The 17,784-nt window shown below is 45.1% G+C and overlaps 1 protein-coding gene across 1 annotated transcript; it reads left to right on the top strand.

The window, feature by feature from the left end:
* Positions 1–3,332: 3,332 nt before the first annotated feature.
* On the top strand, positions 3,333–17,189 carry LOC307113624 (uncharacterized protein C3orf49; the record flags this gene model as incomplete). The annotated part of the gene is made up of 5 exons (XM_079795453.1): positions 3,333–3,457; positions 8,008–8,321; positions 12,602–12,723; positions 15,869–15,982; positions 16,432–17,189. The coding sequence occupies 5 exons, from the start codon at positions 3,333–3,335 to the stop codon at positions 16,627–16,629; spliced, it is 873 nt and encodes a 290-aa protein (XP_079651579.1). The 3' UTR covers positions 16,630–17,189.
* Between the last annotated feature and the right edge of the window lie 595 nt (positions 17,190–17,784).

A 17,784-nucleotide genomic window follows, 5' to 3' on the forward strand; every position in this document is an offset into this window, starting at 1 on the left:
CCCTTGAGACTCTGCCACAACCTCCCCTTCCAGTCCAGAATCTCCCTCTCTCCACTCACCTGCCTCACACGCAGTTCATTTCAGCATTGTACCTCCTAAGTATTCCCGAATCTGCACACTTTTGCCTCTCTCTACTCCTAACCACCACCATGGGTAGCCTGGGCCAATTGCCTACCTAGAGACATTCCAACAACCATATTTTTCCCTCTCTGATGCCTTTTCCAAGCTGCACACCGCTATCTTTTTTAAACGCAAGCGTAGCGTTGCTTTCCCTTGTCACCTGTGTTGCTACACGTTGGTCTCCACATGCCTAGTTCCCACCTCAGACCCTTTGCTCTGGCAGATCTCCATCCCTGGAATACTTCTCCCCGATCTTACCAGGGGTTGCCTCCTTTCAACCTGAAACATCTCACCTCAAGTGTGGGCCCTTTAAGAGGTCTTTCTCCATCACTCTGGCAGAAGCACCCACTTCCACTGCTTTCTACCGCGTTTTTCTAGTTTTCTCCTAGCATCTTTTATCAGTGCCTGGCGTGCTTTCTCTGTTTGTTAACACGTTTGGTGTCTGTCTCCTCCGCTAGGATGCAATTCCTGGGTGGGGATCCCACTTGTTTTGTTCAAGGCTGAACCCCCATTGCACAGAATAAATATGTATGGACTAGCTCTGTAAAAAACTATCAATTCATGGAGACAGAAAGGCAGATTGTGGTTTCAAGGCAGGGGGATGGTGGTGGAGAATGGAGAGTTACAGGTACAGAGTTTCAGTTTTGCAACATGAAAAAAGTGTAGGAGATGAATGCTGATGATGGTAGCACAATGTTGTGAATATATTAATGACACTGGACTGTACATTTAAAACTGGTTAAGATGGTAAATTTAAATTATGTATATTTTACTTCAATTAAAATCTGCATTGTTCTGAAGGTCAAGATCAAGACTGTGAATTTGTTCTGTGGGATCCAGCAGCTCTGCCCTCCTACGTCCAGCTCCTCACCTCCTGGGCTCTTCGCCGCAGCCATCCCCTGAAGGTAGTGACTACTATTCCCATTTCACAGGTAGGAAAATGGAGGTCCAGAGAAGTTTTGTCACCTGCCCAAGATCCCATAGCTTATAGGGGCAGAGCTAGAATTTAAAAACAGGTTTGGCTCCAATCCGTGTCCTTGGTGCCCAGCGCTTCTCTCTGCTCTTCTCCCTGTCCCACTCCTGCGAGCTCCATCGTCTGCGCCAGACTCCTTGAAAAACCCATGCATCTTGTCACAGAAGCCAAAGCAGCAAATGCTTTAGCCTGTTGCACAAACACATCTACACACACAGGTACACACACAGATTTGCACACTCATAGACATGTGCAAACAGACATACACATACACAAATCAAAGTCAGCTCTTTTTTCCTAATATAAAATTAACCTCATTCATCCAGATTGTTAACAAAATATAATAGAACTAGAGGCCCAGTGCATGATTGAATCGTGTAGGGTCCCCTACACGCTTTCGCTTTCAATTGTGGTGGAGCTGGGTGCCCGTCCGCTGGTGCACCAGGCCTTTCAGAAGCCTCCGGCTCCAGTGGCGATGCAAGCTCAGCGTCCTGCTGGCCCAATCGGCTACCCCAGCCACCCTGAGTCCCGCCCCTTGCGCCTCCCTCTGGCCCAATCGTGGGCATAGCGGAGTGATGGTAATTTACATATTACCATTTTATTAGGTAGGATGAATACAGCTATTCCAATAATCGAGTGACAATAATTGGGCCATGGTTAAAGAAAACGCTTATTCATTTATTTGTTCATTCACGCACCTATTATTTATTGTGCTCTGGGGATTCCAGTGGATGAGGAAAACAGGCCAGGTGGAACCACACACCCATTTGGCTAAAGCAGGTGCTGTATCTCAGTGCTTCTGAAAGGACCACCTGCACCCACTCTCCCATGAGCGCCTTTCTATCCCTACTTCACAGATGAGAAAGCAAGCACAGCCCTAGCCAGTTTGGCTCAGTGGACAGAGTCAGCCTGAGGACTAAAGAGTCCCGAGTTTGATTCCGGTCAAGGGCACATGCCTGGGTTGCAGGCTCGATCCCCAGTGTGGGACGTGCAGGAGGCAGTTGATCAATATTCTTTCTCATCATTGATGTTTCCATCTCTCTCTTCCTCTCTGAAATCAATAAAAAAAATATTTTTAAAAAATAAAAGGATGCAAGCACAGATAGGTTGAACTGATGAAGGCCACACAGCTGAGCTGCAGCAAGAACCCAGCTGTAACTCCCAAACCCACTCACTTAACTAACTCCTCACTGTGATATATTTCATTCTTGACCATTGTTCCATTCCTCCCCCCCACCTCCCCAGGACTAGAATAGAAAGAGCCTTGCTTGCTACTCAGAGTGTGGCTTGTGAGTCAGCATCATCAGCATCACCTGGAGGCCTGTTAGAAATGCTAATTCTTAGATTTCACCCAGACCTATTGTATTGAAACCTGCTTTTTAATAAGACCCCAGGTCATTCGTGTGCACATGGAAGTTTGAGAAGCATTCTCCAGATCACTGGTGAGGTCAAACACAGAAAGCAGAGTAAATTGTGTATCTCCCAACAATTTTCTAAAGAGTTTTCCTTCTCAGCATCCTTATTTTTGGACTGAAAAACTCCAGCGCACCAAGAGTGATGTAATAAACCCTAGTGTCTGCTGCCACCTTGTGGTGAGAAGTTTAACCCAGCCAGAGTTGGCTTTTTTTAAATAAAGGGGGAAATGTTGGAAGGGAGGGGTGGACCAGGTACTCAACTTTTTCAGCCACGTGCTTTGAGAGACCACGACAAATTCCAAGGTATAATAAAATAGTCCTTGGGGTGTGCGGGGAGACGGCCAGATAACAACCTGCCTTTTCACGTGTGTCCCTGGGACTGAATATCAGCAACTCAAGTTGAGAGATTTAACAAAAGCTGGATCGTTGGTATTGCTCCTATAGCTTCTTTCCTCTTTGGAATTCAGCATGCACAGCTGAATGTGATAATCATCACCAACCCAAACGCGCCGGCTGCGGTTAGATAATCAGGTCAGCGCTGGCCTTGCCCAGGGAGCTGCAACACATTCCACAAAGTGAAAAGGAATGTCCCACCGCTTTGCCAAATGCATCATTGGGACCTGGGTGAAACGATGACCAAAGCGAGTCCCCACGAGTGATGTCTCTAACACCTGGAAGGGAATAAAAAAAGAGATTTCAAAAATCTGCATATTTTATCCCAAGCAGCCCAGAAGTTAAAACGGCCTCAGTCCCTGAATGATTTCGTTTTGACGTTTTTGAGCTCAAGCAATCTCAAACAGCGACGGCAGGTGAGGCCGACAGCAATGGACCGCCCTCAACTCCATCGGCCGGAGCCCGCTAAGTTCAGTTATGGGAGAGTTGGCCGGTACCGAAGGTTTCAGCAACCTCGAGGGAAAAACAGCTCCTTCAAAAGGAAGGGGATTGAAAGGTAGGACATTGGGACTCACTTTCCTTTTCACTGAGTGAGATTCTTTGGATTTTGCATTACACAGTATTCACTGTGACATTAGAAAAGGTAGCGTCTCTGTGTAGCCTTGCATTTGGAAATGAGGGCTCTGTGTGGGCTCAGAGGAGAGGGCACTGCATTTACACGCTGATCAGGAAGCCTCATTTTGTGATCAGCAGAGTCTTCGCTGGAGTGGAGAAAAGCTTTCCTTCCAGCTGAATTTGAGTTTTAATGTGGCACAGGTCACCCAAGTGAGCACTGCGTGGTACTTTCAGCCTCGGGATTTTAAACATCACAACATCCCATGCAGGTAGCAGTATTCTGAACACTCAGTAGAACATCCCTCAAGATGAGTCCATGGTTCCTTCTCCAAGCAATTCTGCGGCTGAAATAGGTACTGATTATACCTCATTTATGTGCATGCTCTTTAATGTAACCTAAAAATTGTCTCCCATATATTTCTTGCCAATGGCGAAACCATAAACACTGGCATGAAATATTCCAAACACAATACATTTTAATTTGGAAAGTCAGATAATTTATTTTCCATTTCTTTTGGCTTCTTTCTTACCAGGTCATTAGCAATAGCTCTGATAAGCAGAAATCAGGTGTTTCATGAGGCCCAAAGCATCCAAGACTAAACCTTTGAACTTTCGTGGACAAAATAAAATTTTGCAGAGATTTCCACTTTTCAGAAGAAATAGGGGTTGAAGCAATACAACCGAACACATTTACTATTAACCAAGAAACTTTAAAACTTAAGAAGGGTGGTATTCTTTTTCTAACAGAAATTTCAGCAGTTCTACTCCTAGGCCCTGAAGCAAAATCACCTTTGTTAATTGTTGTAGATTGGGAGCAGGGCTGGGGAGTGATGGGAGTGGGAGACACATGGGCTTTTTACCTGAGAGGCTTTCAATGTTCCTGGACCACCTAAAACGTATTTTCATTGTTTCGTGTTGTGCATGTGTGTATTTGTGGTAGTTGAAAAAGATGGCTTTTTTAAAAGATTCTCAGAGGTGTCTTGGGAGATTAATCCTAGCCCATATATGACTTTTGGGTGAGTTAGAACATGACACTCCCTCCTCAGGACACTGTACTGCCATCTGCTAGAAAGTTGACAGAGTAACTATACACAACTATTATGACTAAATGTGAACAGCACCCCCTAGAGGTTGTGTGTGGTAACTGGCCGAACTCCTCTAACCCAGGTCTCCCTCCTTGCCTTTTACATTTTCCCACACAGATCTGATCCACTTGGTACTAAAAGCTATCGATTATTGAATGTTTTATTAGGTTCCAAGCACATATGTTACTTCCTTTTATTCGAATATTTCTGAGAATAGTATAGCAATTTGCAAATAAGAAAACTGAAGCTTATAGAGTTAAATAACATGCCCAAGATCACACAGCTAGGAAGTGAGGTGCTGGGTTGAACAAGACCCTTTAGATCTGGTTCCTGGGCTCTGACTGGCGTGCTGCCCACATATGACAGAGAAACTGACTAATTTAGGTCCAGTTCTGAGCAGGGTTCTCTGAAGTGTGGTATGTGTGCTGTTGATGGGACATGAGATATTTCAGGTAGTATTTGAAGGACATTTTAATGGTTATGAATTTATTTACATCCGCATGAGAAACATATATTACATGTATTATCCTATACTAGTGGCCCGGTGCATGAAATTCGTGCATGGGGGTGGAGGTTGCCCTCAGGCCAGCCTGCACCCTCTCCAATCGGGGACCAATCTCACAATCTGGGACCTCTGGCTCCTAAACGCTCACCTGCCTGCCTGCCTGCCTGATTACTCCTAACTGCCTCTGCCTGCCTGCCTAATTGCCCCTAACTCTTCTGCCTGCCTGTCTGATCGCCCCCAACTGCCCTCCCCTGCCAACCTGATCTCGCCCCCAACTGCCCTCCTCTGCCAGCCTGGTTGCCCCCAACTGCCCTCCCCTGCCGGCCTGGTTGCCCCCAACTGCCCTCCCCTGCAGGCCTGGTTCCCCCCAACAGCCCTCCCCTGCCAGCCTGATCTTGCCCCCAATTGCCCTCCTCTGCTGGCCAATTTGGTTCTGATTGGTTGGCTTCTATGCCAGTCAGTGTCTCTGGGCCTATCAACCCAGCGCTGACTGAAGGACTGACTTCCGGTTGGTTGAGCCTCAGTCTTTACCGGTCATTACAACCCAGGGTTTTTATGTATTAGGATAATAAAAGCCTAATATGCAAATTGTCCCCTTGACCAGGAGTTCAACCAGGAGTTCGACCAGGGAATGGGGCCAGCCAGCCAATCGCCCACAGCCCCTCCCCCCGGCCGGCCCCGCCCCAGCCGGCAGCAGTGGCAGGCAGCCAGGGGAAGGGAGTCCCCGGCCAGCAGCTGGCAGCCACTAGGGACCCTACCCATGCATGCATTTCATGCACTGGGCCTCTAGTACATCTCTATATATAAAAGCCTAAGTGACCAAATGACCAAATGACCAGTCGATGGGTTGCTATGATGCGCACTGACCACCAGGGGACAGACGCTCAATGCAGGAGCTGCCTCCTGCTGGCCAGTGCACTCCCACAGTGGAAGCGCTGCTCAGCTGACTGACGGGTACCAGACACCAGGCTCACAGCTGGCGGGCTCATGGCTGGCGAGCAGCAGCGCTACCGAGTGGCAGCGGAAGCAGGCCAGCGGGGCCACCACCTGCCGCTTCAGGCACTACTACACCCCTCAGGAGATGTCGGACTGCTGGTTTCGGCCCAATCCTCGCAGGCCAGGCCAGAAACCGGCAGTCTGACATCCTCTGAGGGGTCCTGGATTGCGAGAGGGCGCAGGCCAGGCTGAGGGACCCCACAGGTGCATGAATCCATGCACTGGCCCTCTAGTATAACATAATATAAAACCTGGGATTTCACCCAAAGAAATTAAGTTTTATATTCACACCAAAACCTATACACAATGTTTATAGCAGCTTTATTGATAATAGCCCCAAATTGGAAACAACCCAAATATCTTCCAGTGAATGAATAGTTGACAAAGTAAATAGTCATGGTATAGTCACATCATGGAATGTTACTCAGCAATAAAAAGGAACAACTTATTGATATACACAACAATGTGGATAAATCTCTAGAGAAATATGCTGACTGACAAAAATAAATCCCAAAAGGTTATATACTGTATGAATTGATTTATATAACATTCTCGGAAAAACATAAAAGTATATGCATGAAGGCCAGCTTAGTGGTTGCCAGAGGCTAAGGGAAATGTGAGGTGAATGGGAAGTGGGAGTGGTTATAAAACATGAGGATCCTGGCTATGATAGACACACTCTGTATCTTGATAGAATCAATGTCAACATGCTGGTCGTGATAATGCATCATAGTTTTGCAAAAGGGGGAAACTGGGTAAAGAGCACAAGAGAATTTCTTTTTTAAAAATAGGCTTAAAATATTATTTCTTATAACTGCAGGTGAAACTACAATTATCTAAAAATAAAAAGCTTAATTTTTTAAAGTCCATGAGATTTTATGAGTAGTATTGCTTTGGGTGAGACTAACAAAAAACCATTAACTGAGGAAGAATATTAGGCAAATGCTGGTGTCCTGGAGGGTGGTGTTCTCTCTAGCACAGAGGATAACAATGCAGACCTTGGGATCAGTACCTGAGCAGAAGTCATCTAATCTTCCCAAGCTTTAATTTCATTTGTAAAAGGCAGGTGGCCACATGAGGGTTAAATTAGGTAATACACAGGGAAAAAGTAGAATGTTTAGCACATAGAAAGCTATTAAGAAATTGTATCTACTTTTATTACTAAAACTAGAGGCCCGATGCACAAAATTCGTGCAAGAGTAGGCCTTCCTTCCCCCGGCTGCTGGCACCAGCTTTCCTCCGGCACCCGGGACCCGGGCTTCCCTCACAGCCCTGGCTTCCTCAGGAAGGACATCCAGTCTAATTAGCATATTATGCTGTTTTTTTTTATTATAGATGTGCCCAAATGATGAAGATGGTGTATGACTAGTTGGAATTTTGGAACTATGTGTTCAGAATTCTTCTCTCTAAATGACTGTTCTATGTAAATGCAGCATTTGTGGAACTTTGGAGACTATATTCTTCATTGACTGGCAGATTTTCATCTCTCACCACTGTAGCCTTAGAACCACCATATCCAGCAAAAACTGTCTCACACCATCACTGAAATAAGACTGTCAATTTGCCAATATGAGGTAATACATTCTAACAGTCACACACCAGGATTAAAATCTGCATTTGTGCCTAGTTAATTACGTTGCCCACTCTCTGTATCTGTTTACTCATTAGTAAAAAAAAGATAATCACATAACCTGCCTGCCATGAGGATTCAGTGAGGTCGTGGCCAGAACGCACTACTACAGTTTGGTGACAAGACACCAAGCAGTTGCTTTGGCTCATTTTTCTGTGATTTGATTCTTGGAATTGTGTAGTTTGTTCACATTTGCCACTTGGATTTTAATGATTCCAATGAACTGTGTTTAACTTTTCAATTCCCTTAATACAAATTATTTTTATTTTGATTAGATGGCATAGAGCTGTGTCTCCCAACTTGGTAAAACAAAATGTATTGGTCCCCAAAGAGGAATCATCTAGTGGCAGTGACATGGAATTCCATGGAAGCCAGCAAAGTCAGAGAAAAAGTGTGATGAGGAAAGTGAAGACCTTCGTCGGGAGGATGCTGTCACCCCGGCACAGACACAAGCCAGCCGGTTCTGGCGCCACCAGCCCTCAGGACGCCCTCCTTCCCCACCCGCAGAGCCTTCTTCCTGGAGGGGCCCAGGAGCTTCCGCCGCCCAGGCTCCTCGCCACACGGAGGACGAGAAAACTCTCACAGAACGGTAATCATGGGCACTGCCTGGTTAGGTGTCGAGGCCAAGAGGAGTAATGAAATTGGGATGGCATGTCCTGGGAGCTTGTCTGAAATGCAGTCTCCCAGGCCCTACCCTGTTCTGAGTCAGTATCTGCATTTTAGAAAGATCCCCAAGTAACTCTAGGATGTACATACATTTTTGAAAAACTCTGAATTAGATTGCCTTTCAGGTACCTCCCAGTCCAACTGATTAGTGAGTTAGTCAGTTTATAGCCCCTTTTTATTTAAATATATATGCACACATACATGAGTATATGCCTATGTGTGCATATACTCATCTATGTGCACACATAGGCACATAGATGAGTATATGCACACATAGGCACATAGATGAGTATGTGCACACATGGGCATATATGTGTATATGCACACGTGGGCACATATGAGAGTATATGCATATACACATATACATATATTAGGAAATCAAACTAAAGTGGGATTTTGGGGTTTTGTTTCTGGAGAAAGTAGTGATGCAGTCTTTCAAATGGCTAATTCCAACAGTAGAGGGTGTGGTGAGAATTCTATGAATAAAGGGTATGATTGGTAAGTCAAAAGGACATTTTATGTTATTGTGTCTACTCCCCATGTACTTTATGTAAGAATTGACATTTGAAGGAAAACGATGTCTTTTTTGCAAGGTAGTAATGCTGTTTTAGGGGGTCCTATGATTGATAGCTAACAATACTACTAATATTTGCATTCTCATTTGTAGACCTTAAAAATTAATAAACCTTAGTTTTCAGAGGAGTTTTAGGTTTACTGGAAAAAATTAGCAGAAAATACAGAGAGTTAGTTCCATATGCCCCCCTCCTCACGCCATCCTCACAATTGATGAGCCAATATTGATATATTATTAAACCAAACTGAAGTCCATAGTTTGCATTAGGGTTCGCTCTATGCCCTGCCCAGCTCTATGGGTTTGAAACCCCATCATGTTGTGTCATACATCCACCATTACAGCCTCATCCAGAATAGCTCCAGTGCCCTAAGAGCCTGTGAGCTTTTCGGAGTCCTTTACAGCCCAGCACCAGGAAACATGCAGCCCTTGGGTACACGTAGGGAATCCACACATACGTTCCCATTTCACACAGTGAAAAGGCTGAGAAGCTGCTGGGTACTTGTTCTAGGAAGAAAACAACTGATGTCTTCTAGTTGACTGACTGTCCTTTCAAACCAACATTCTGGAAAAAGCAGCCAGTAACCCAAGCATCCAAGCATCTGGCAGTCACCTGGTATGGACCGACCTGTCTGTTTCTGTTGAAAATAACAAAGTGATGGAGCTGCAGGTGGAGAGTCCCGCAGGAAACAGAGCCCCAGGTTCCTTTTCCTCCTCTGTGTGCATCAGCTTGTTTTTGTGTGAGTTGGAATAACAGGTCTCTACACTAAGAGTTCTCCAGCAAACATGCTCATCCTTCAGGCTGCAGCTCAAGTATTAACCACCTTGTCTCAGTTGTGGCCCAAACAACATTGCTCTTCCCTGCCAACCCTCATAACAGTTTTCAACAAATATCTGCTACATATGTATTACATGTCAGCCACACGTTAGGGATAGAGTAGCAGATAGAACAGACATGACCCCTGCCTCCACAGGGTTACAGTGTAGAGGGACATTCCAACATGATACAATTACATCTGCTGCAGAGTAGAGTAGAGGGCGCTATGGAAATATGTCATGCCTCAAGTAGGGGAGGGGCTCCAGGAAGGCCTCCTGGAGGAGGAAGGGACAGCTCAGCCATCTGAAGGCCACCTCAAGTCAGATTGGGAGAGAATGGGGAGAAGGGTGTCCCAGGGAGACGGAGAGCACCCAACGTCAAGAGAGCACCCGGCATAATTAAGAAATGAGAGCAATCCAGCCAGGACGGAGGTGGCGAGGGTGTTCTAAACCCAGTTAAGAATTTTTTATACCCAAGGGTGATAAGAAACCACAAAATACTTGCAAGCTGGGGATTTACATAATCTGATTTGCATTTTTTAAAGATAGCTCAGGCTGCGGAGTGGAGACTGGGTTGGAGGAGGGCAGGAGCCAATGCAGAAGGAGCAGTAAGCAGGCTCTTACATTCAGGAAGGGACGACAGTGGCCTGGCTGGTCCCGGCAGTGGGGAGGGAAGAGCTGGGCAGTGGAGGGTGGGGGAGAGGGACGCTTTTCTGGTTGAGCACCTACTTTGAAAGTGGAGCCCCCCTTCACTGAGATTAGGAGCCATGGCTCCCAGAGAGGTCCTTGTCTGCAGCCCTCAGAGGGAAGAGATGACTTTAGGTGCAGCGCGCAGTAAAAATGCTGAAACAGAGCAAATTGCAAACACCGTCGATCCCTTTAACTACACCAAGGAAAAGTCTCATTTCCTGCCTTTTTCTCTTTAATAAAAAGTAGAGTAACCTCAAACTTAGTGCCTTCTGCAGCCAATAATATGGTTTTGTTTTTACCATATTAATATGAATGCCTATTTATGGTACTGGTTTTTTATTTATGATAGTGTTTTAAAGTTCCCTTTATAAATACACTAGAGGCCTGGTGCACAAAATTCATGCACAGGGTGTGTGTGTCCCTCAGCCCAGTCTGCACCCTCTTCAATCTTGGACATCCCTCTCACAATCCAGGACTGCTGGCTCCCAACTGCTCGCCTGCCTGCCTTCCTGATTGCCCCTAACCGCTTCTGCCTGCCAGCCTGATCACCCCCTAACCACTCCCCTGCCAGCCTGATTGATGCCTAACTGCTCCCCTGCCAGTCCGATGGCCCCGAACTGCCCTCCCCTGCCGGCCTGGTTCCTCCCAACTGCTCACCTATGCAGGCCTGGGTCCCCCCCAACTGTCCTTCCCTGCAGGCCTGGTCACCCCCAACTTCTCTCCTCTGCCGGCCTGGTCACCCCTAACTTCCCTCCCCTGCAGGGCTTGATTGCCCCCAACTGCCCTCCCTTGCAGGCCTGGTCCCCCCAACTGCTCTCCCTTGCAGGTCTGGGTTCCCCCCAACTTCCCTCCCCTGCAGGCCTGGTCCCCCCCAACTTCCCTCTCCTGCAGGCCTGGTCCCCCCCAACTGCCCTCCCTTGCAGGCCTGGTTCCCCCACTGCCCTTCCCTGCAGGCCCGGTCGCCCCCAACTTCCCTCCTCTGCTGGCCTGGTCACCCCTAACTGCCCTCCCCTGCAAGCTTGATTGCCCCCAACTGCCCTCCCTTATAGGCCTGGTCCCTCCCAACTGCCCTCCCCTGCTGGCCTGATTGCTCACAACTGCCTTCCCTTGCAGGCCCTCCCAACTGCCCTCCCCTGCTGGCCATCTTGTGGCAGCCATCTTTGACCACATTGGGGCAGCCATCTTGTGTGTTGGAGTGATGGTCAATTTGCATATTACTATTTTATTAGATAGGATAGAGGCCTGGTGCACAGGTGGGGGCTGGCTGGTTTACCTGAAGGGAATCCCAGATCAGGGTGTGGGTTCCCTTGGAGTATGGGGCAGCCTGAGTGAGGGGCCTGTGTTGGTTTGCAGGCCAGCCACGCCCGCCGGCGACCCAAGCGGAGGACAGGGCTGGCTGGAAGCAGGTATCTGGGATTTATTTATCTTCTATAATTGAAACTTTGTAGCCTTGAGCGGAGGCCAGGGCAGGCCAGGGCAAACGGGAAGCTTGGCTTCCTCCATTACCGGGGGCAACCCAAGCCTCCTGCTCACTCCAGCTCTGTGGCCGCCACCATCTTAGTTGGGTTTATTTGCATACTCGCCCTGATTGGCTCTGGGTGTAGCGGAGTGATGGTTAATTTGCATGTTTCTCTTTTATTAGATAGGATTTATTGTGTTAAGAATGGGATTGCTATAAAGAAAACATTAAAGGGTTCGCACAGCTCCTGGGTTATGGGGAAACTGCTAGGATGGTATGTGGCTGCCTAAGCCTTGGGCCACATTGTTGAAGAAAAAACTTAAAACTTTGCTTCAACTGACAACAAATATTCAAGGGATCGTCCTACACATGAAAGGTTACTTTTCTAATTTCACAGTTAAAGGGAAAAGCAACAGGCAGCAAACTGGTCTTGAAGACAGAGAGGTGACCAGCCACCTTGTCAAGACTGATGGGTGACCACTGAGATCCCAGCCCAAGCAAAGGCCCATGTGTGCAAGAGAAGGTGTGAGACAGAAAAGCAAATCCAGGTGGAATTGTTAACCCCAAGAAAAAAGCTCCTGAGGCAGCACGGGATGCTGTCTTTCTAAAGGAAGACTATGTTTACAACTGTGATCATTACAGCTTCTTTTCCCCCCTTCACTCTAAGCAGCTCTACAACTAGACGTGGTAGAAGCAGAGACAGAGGAGATAACCCGAGGAAGCACACTGCTCCGGGCCAGAACCACCAGGCGGCTGTCTGTGACATCCCTCCCTGCAGGGCCGCACAAGGTAAAGTGCTGAAGCACACTCCCCTGAGGACACGTACAGTCAGTGTCTAGGATGTTGGAAACGCCAGGTTCTCTCCTGCCACAAGTCCCTCACAAGAAAGCCATCCAATCTCCTGCTTATGTATCGATTCCAGGAATTTAGGCCCAGAAAACCGGCTAATCGGATCTGATTCCTCCATTTCTGAGCTAAAACTGTTCAGCTTCTATTGCAATCTGGGCAACAGTGGAGCTTAGAGTTTTACATTGGCGTTTTAACTGTTCAAATATCACGGTAGTGTGTTGGCATCTGGCGTGTCGTGCATGCTGCATGGAGAGCAATCCACGAGACAGGCACTGCCCTGCAGACATTCTTTGAGGATACGCGTGTACATTTGTCCAAGGCAGTAGATGTCAGCCGTATGTGGCTTCCAAGATCTGAAATGTGGCCAGTGCAACCAAGAAACTGAATTTTTAATTTGATTCCATTTCACTGGTAATTAAAATGCAAATAGCCACATGTATAGGAAGTGCAGACAGTGCAACCCTAGACCATCCAGGACTCCCCAATCCAAAGCTTGTATTTATCTGTAGGTATGGAAATTTGAGCCTAAATTGCTCAGATTATTTTTTAAACTAGCACAAACTATTATTAGCTTAAATATAACATTTACGTAAATCTATGTTCCAGGCCCTAAGTGCTTTAAAAATATCAGCTTCTCAGGTAATTCTTACAACAGCCCTATAAGGTATGGCAATGTTCTCCTTATTTAGAGATGGCACAGAGATTAATAAGTCAGGCTTCAAATCCCCAAAGAGCTGGCTCTATAGAGTCCTTACTCTTAGTTACCATGCTTAGTACTAACTGTATTATCCAATATGGTAGCCAATACCTACATGTGACTATTATTAAGTTAATAAAATTTAAATTAAATCAAAAGTTCATTTCTTTGATTGCACTAGCTACGTTTCAAGTATTCAACAACCACATGTGGCTAGTGGCGGTTGTATAGGACAGCACAGATAAAGACCGTTTCCTGTCCACAGAAAAGTTCTATTACACAGCACTGCTCTAAGCCATCACTAGAGTGCAGTGTTAGTTTAGAATCTTGCCTCTTTTGTGTGCAAGGTTCATATTTATTTTATTCCTGTTATGTGCTTGTTAATTCCTAGTTCTAGGGCCACAAACGTGACCCCATGGACATGGCCGTGTTTTGTGGGATTTATAGTTTAATAGAAGAGACAGACATTAAACCATGGCACTGCAGACTAGTGGGGTAAGGATAATCATTTGAACAAATGGTGCTGGGATGAGCAGATATGGGGAAAAAGATGAAATTTGATCCCTATCTCACACCATATAAAAAGTTTAGTTCCTGTAGGGTGATAGATATATATAGAAAAGGTAAAACCTTAAAACTTTTTAAGGACACTAAGAATAGCTTCATGATTTCAGTATAGAGACAGACTTTTTAGAACACATCCCTGACCATAAAAGAAAGAGGGAGCCCTGGCCAATGTGGCTCAGTTGGTTGAGGGTCGCCCCATGCAACAAGAGGTCACTAGTTTGATTCCTGGTTAGGTCACATGCCTGGGTTGTGGGCTCGATCCCCAGTAGGGGGCGTGCAGGAGACAGCTGATTCATTTAAAAAAAGGAAAAAGATGGATATATTTGGCTATATGAAAATTAAGAATTACCGTTCATCAAAAAACATTAAATCAGCCAAAACCGGTTTGGCTCAGTGGATAGAGCGTCGGCCTTTGGACTGAAAGGTCCCAGGTTCGATTCCGGTCAAAGGCATGTACCTTGGTTGCGGGCACATCCCCAGTAGGGGGTGTGCAGGAGGCAGCTGATCGATGTTTCTCTCTCATCGATGTTTCTAACTCTCTATCCCTCTCCCTTCCTCTCTGTAAAAAATCAATAAAATATATTAAAATACGTTTTAAAAAAAAACACAAAACATTAAATCAAATGTTCTCTACTGGCTGTAGAACGGTTTTGTTTAGCTTTCAGGATGTTCCCCAAAATATATTGAAATCAATTGCCCACATTTAAAAATTAGAATATTTCCAATAAAAATCTGGATTTTCAGCTTTCGTTAGCAAGCTAGGAAGATTTGGAAACACTAAACTCCCCCTCCCCCGCCCCCAATTCCTCAGGGCAACAGCAGGAGCCCTGCAGAGGCTGCCCTTTGCTTGAGGCACATTCTCTCCAGTTCACACCAGCCCCAACTGGTTGTTTTACAAAAACTGCCTGGCCCTTCCAGGCATTTGACTTTATATTAGTGGTATCCAACCAACAGAAATAACTTAGTAATTATGAAGGGTGGTAGGTGCTTAGTAGGAAAAAGTACTGAAGTTTATGTGAGAGAGCAGAGAGTTCAACTATACACAGGGCGGGGAAATTCTGCAAGTGACATGTGAGCCTGGGCAGGCTGGCCGGGCCGAGTGGTGTGTTCAGCACACTCATTTGTAAACTTCCTCACAGGCGAGGGCTAGGACCCAGATGTGGTCTCATAGCCTCCTTTATGCAGGTCTCACAATAGTCCTAATGCTATTTATTAAGAGAAGAAGAAAGTGAACCCAATTAGACCAAAGAGGGCATATTAGCCAGGAGCCATGACCTAGAAATGATTCCTAATAGGAACACCATTAGAGCAGGTACGTGTAACCAGCACACCAGGGACAAGAGGAAAAGTACCAGGCATGTGGTGAAAAGAACCCTGAGCTTTCTTTTTATGTTTGCAGACATGTCTGCCATGAAAATAAGGAAAACTACAGAAAAAAAGACCAAATTAACAACTGGATCCAGTGATAATGAGCTTTCCGGGCACTGGTCCACAACAGCTCCACCTTACTGTGCTCAGCGGCCACACAGGCAATTTCTTCTTCCGCTACGAATGACCTGCTTTTTTCCTGACACTGTATATTCTTTCAGAACCAGGCAATCTCATTCTCTGCACCCTATAGATCTCTTCAAAGAGAGCTCTGGGCACAAAGGAGATACATGGGGCGTGGAGAAAAATATGGTCACCAACTCGACATTTGTTATGTGGCAAATGTTCAGTTTGGAAGAGAATTATCAAGGGTGAGAATTCTTACCTAAGCACTCTCACAAAAATAATGTTGGTGCTTTTTTAATCTGATGTGTTTTTGCATTTTTATGATAGGTTCCATACTCCTCAAAAAAGAGACCACACTTTCCAGCACTTAAAAAGAAGAAACACGGCACGAAAAATATCCTCCGAAAACCAGATTTGACAGTAGGGAAGCTTCAAATGCAGGTAGTGGACAAAGGCTTTCACTTTTGTGTTTCAAAAGCAGCAGAAGGCCAGGTTTCACTGGATGTACAGCCCCGCTGGACAGCACGACTGTGGGGTGAAATTGATGATTTCCATTAAGAAATAATGTTGGTGGGGGGCATTTTGAAAGTGGCGAAAGGATTGATAAAGGCACCTTGGATGGTATTGTGTGCCTAATAAACACTAAGTGAATTCAATTAAAATAAAGGCACGCACATAGGCTTCTTTTGAGAAGAAATGAGATCGTCTTTATCACTGGGTGGTAAATGTATGTTTTCAAGCTGTTTGCTACGACTTGAATTAGAATAATACTTGGGACGTGCAAAATGTCCACCAATTCCTGAACTAATCTTCAGGAAAAACAATCATCTCTCAGGTTTGACAGGGTTGTCCAACACATGGCTTCACTTCTTTGTATTTATCTGTCATAGGTGGATGACCTCATAGAAACAGTGACTGACAAGTCCATGAAGTTACTGGCCCAAAGGCACGCCGAGCTTCAACAGTGCGAGTTTCTAGGGGACGAAATTCTTCAGTCTTCTAAGCAGTTCCAGAGGATTTCCAAGAGAACCATGAGGAAGTATAAATTGAAAAATGTGTGTTTCCCATGTACCTGCTGTTGCTTCTGATTTTGTTCTGGACTGCATAAAATTACATTCATAGGGATTCTTACCTTTTGGTACATAATCCTGAATGAATTCCTCTAGTGAATGAATCAGTGGGGAGGAGGCATTTTTTATAATATTCTGCCCGATAGTCCTTAAAAAATTACTTTTTCAAAAATTAATTTTTAATTCTAAGTTACTATAGGCAGATTTTTGCTTCATAATTTTTACAAATAATGGAAAATAGAAATATTTATTAAGGCATAACAATTCTGCAAAAAAAATTCTCCCATGATTGCCTTTAAATACAACAGAGTAAGTATTTAAAGGTATTGTGACACTTTTTGCCTGCCTGGTGTATCTCAGTGGTTGAACTTCTTCCTATGAACCAGGAGACCACGGTTTGATTCCTGGTCAGGGCACATGCCCAGGATTGTGGGTTCAATCCCCAGTGTGGGGCATGCAGGAGGCAGCCTATCAATGATTCTCTCTCATCATTGAGGTTTCTCTCTCTTCCTCTCTGAAATAAAAATATATATTTTAAGAAAGGTATTATGACACTTTTAATATAACCACAACTGAGCTAATTTCAAATTTTCATGTTTTTAAATATAAGAATTCTTAAAATTATAAAAATGTAACACTATCAAGGTATGATTCATGTAAAGTGTCATGTTTCTGAACTAAAATAAATGAATAAAGATGAAACCTAGCAAGTATTGAAAATGTAATTTAATACTTAAGAAAATTACAGGTGATTCAGCCTTAGCTTAACTTTTAAAAAGGTCATGAATTCCTTTATGCAAGACCATATTCATAAACTATTATCTCAAACTACTCTTCACTTTATCAACTTTTCTCCACTGAAAATGATTCCCAAGGAACAAAACAGTTGAAAGGAAACATGAACAAAACATTTAACAACCACGTTGCTCAAGTATTAAGGAGAGAGATCTAGAAAATAATGCATATGGATTTGCTTTGCCTTTTACACCAGTGATTCTTAACATAATGGAATCTGTCCCACAATGACCATACACCATAAACATTTTGCACATATTTCGCAAGTTCACAGCCCTCCTGAAGCCTGTCCAAATACTCCACTTCAAAAGTGGTAACAATGCCTGGCTTTGGTTGGTTGAGCGTTGGCCTGTGAACCAGTGGTCACTGGTTTGATTC

This window comes from Cnephaeus nilssonii (genome assembly GCF_951640355.1).
Source record: "Cnephaeus nilssonii genome assembly, chromosome: 17".
Taxonomy (NCBI): domain Eukaryota; kingdom Metazoa; phylum Chordata; class Mammalia; order Chiroptera; family Vespertilionidae; genus Cnephaeus; species Cnephaeus nilssonii.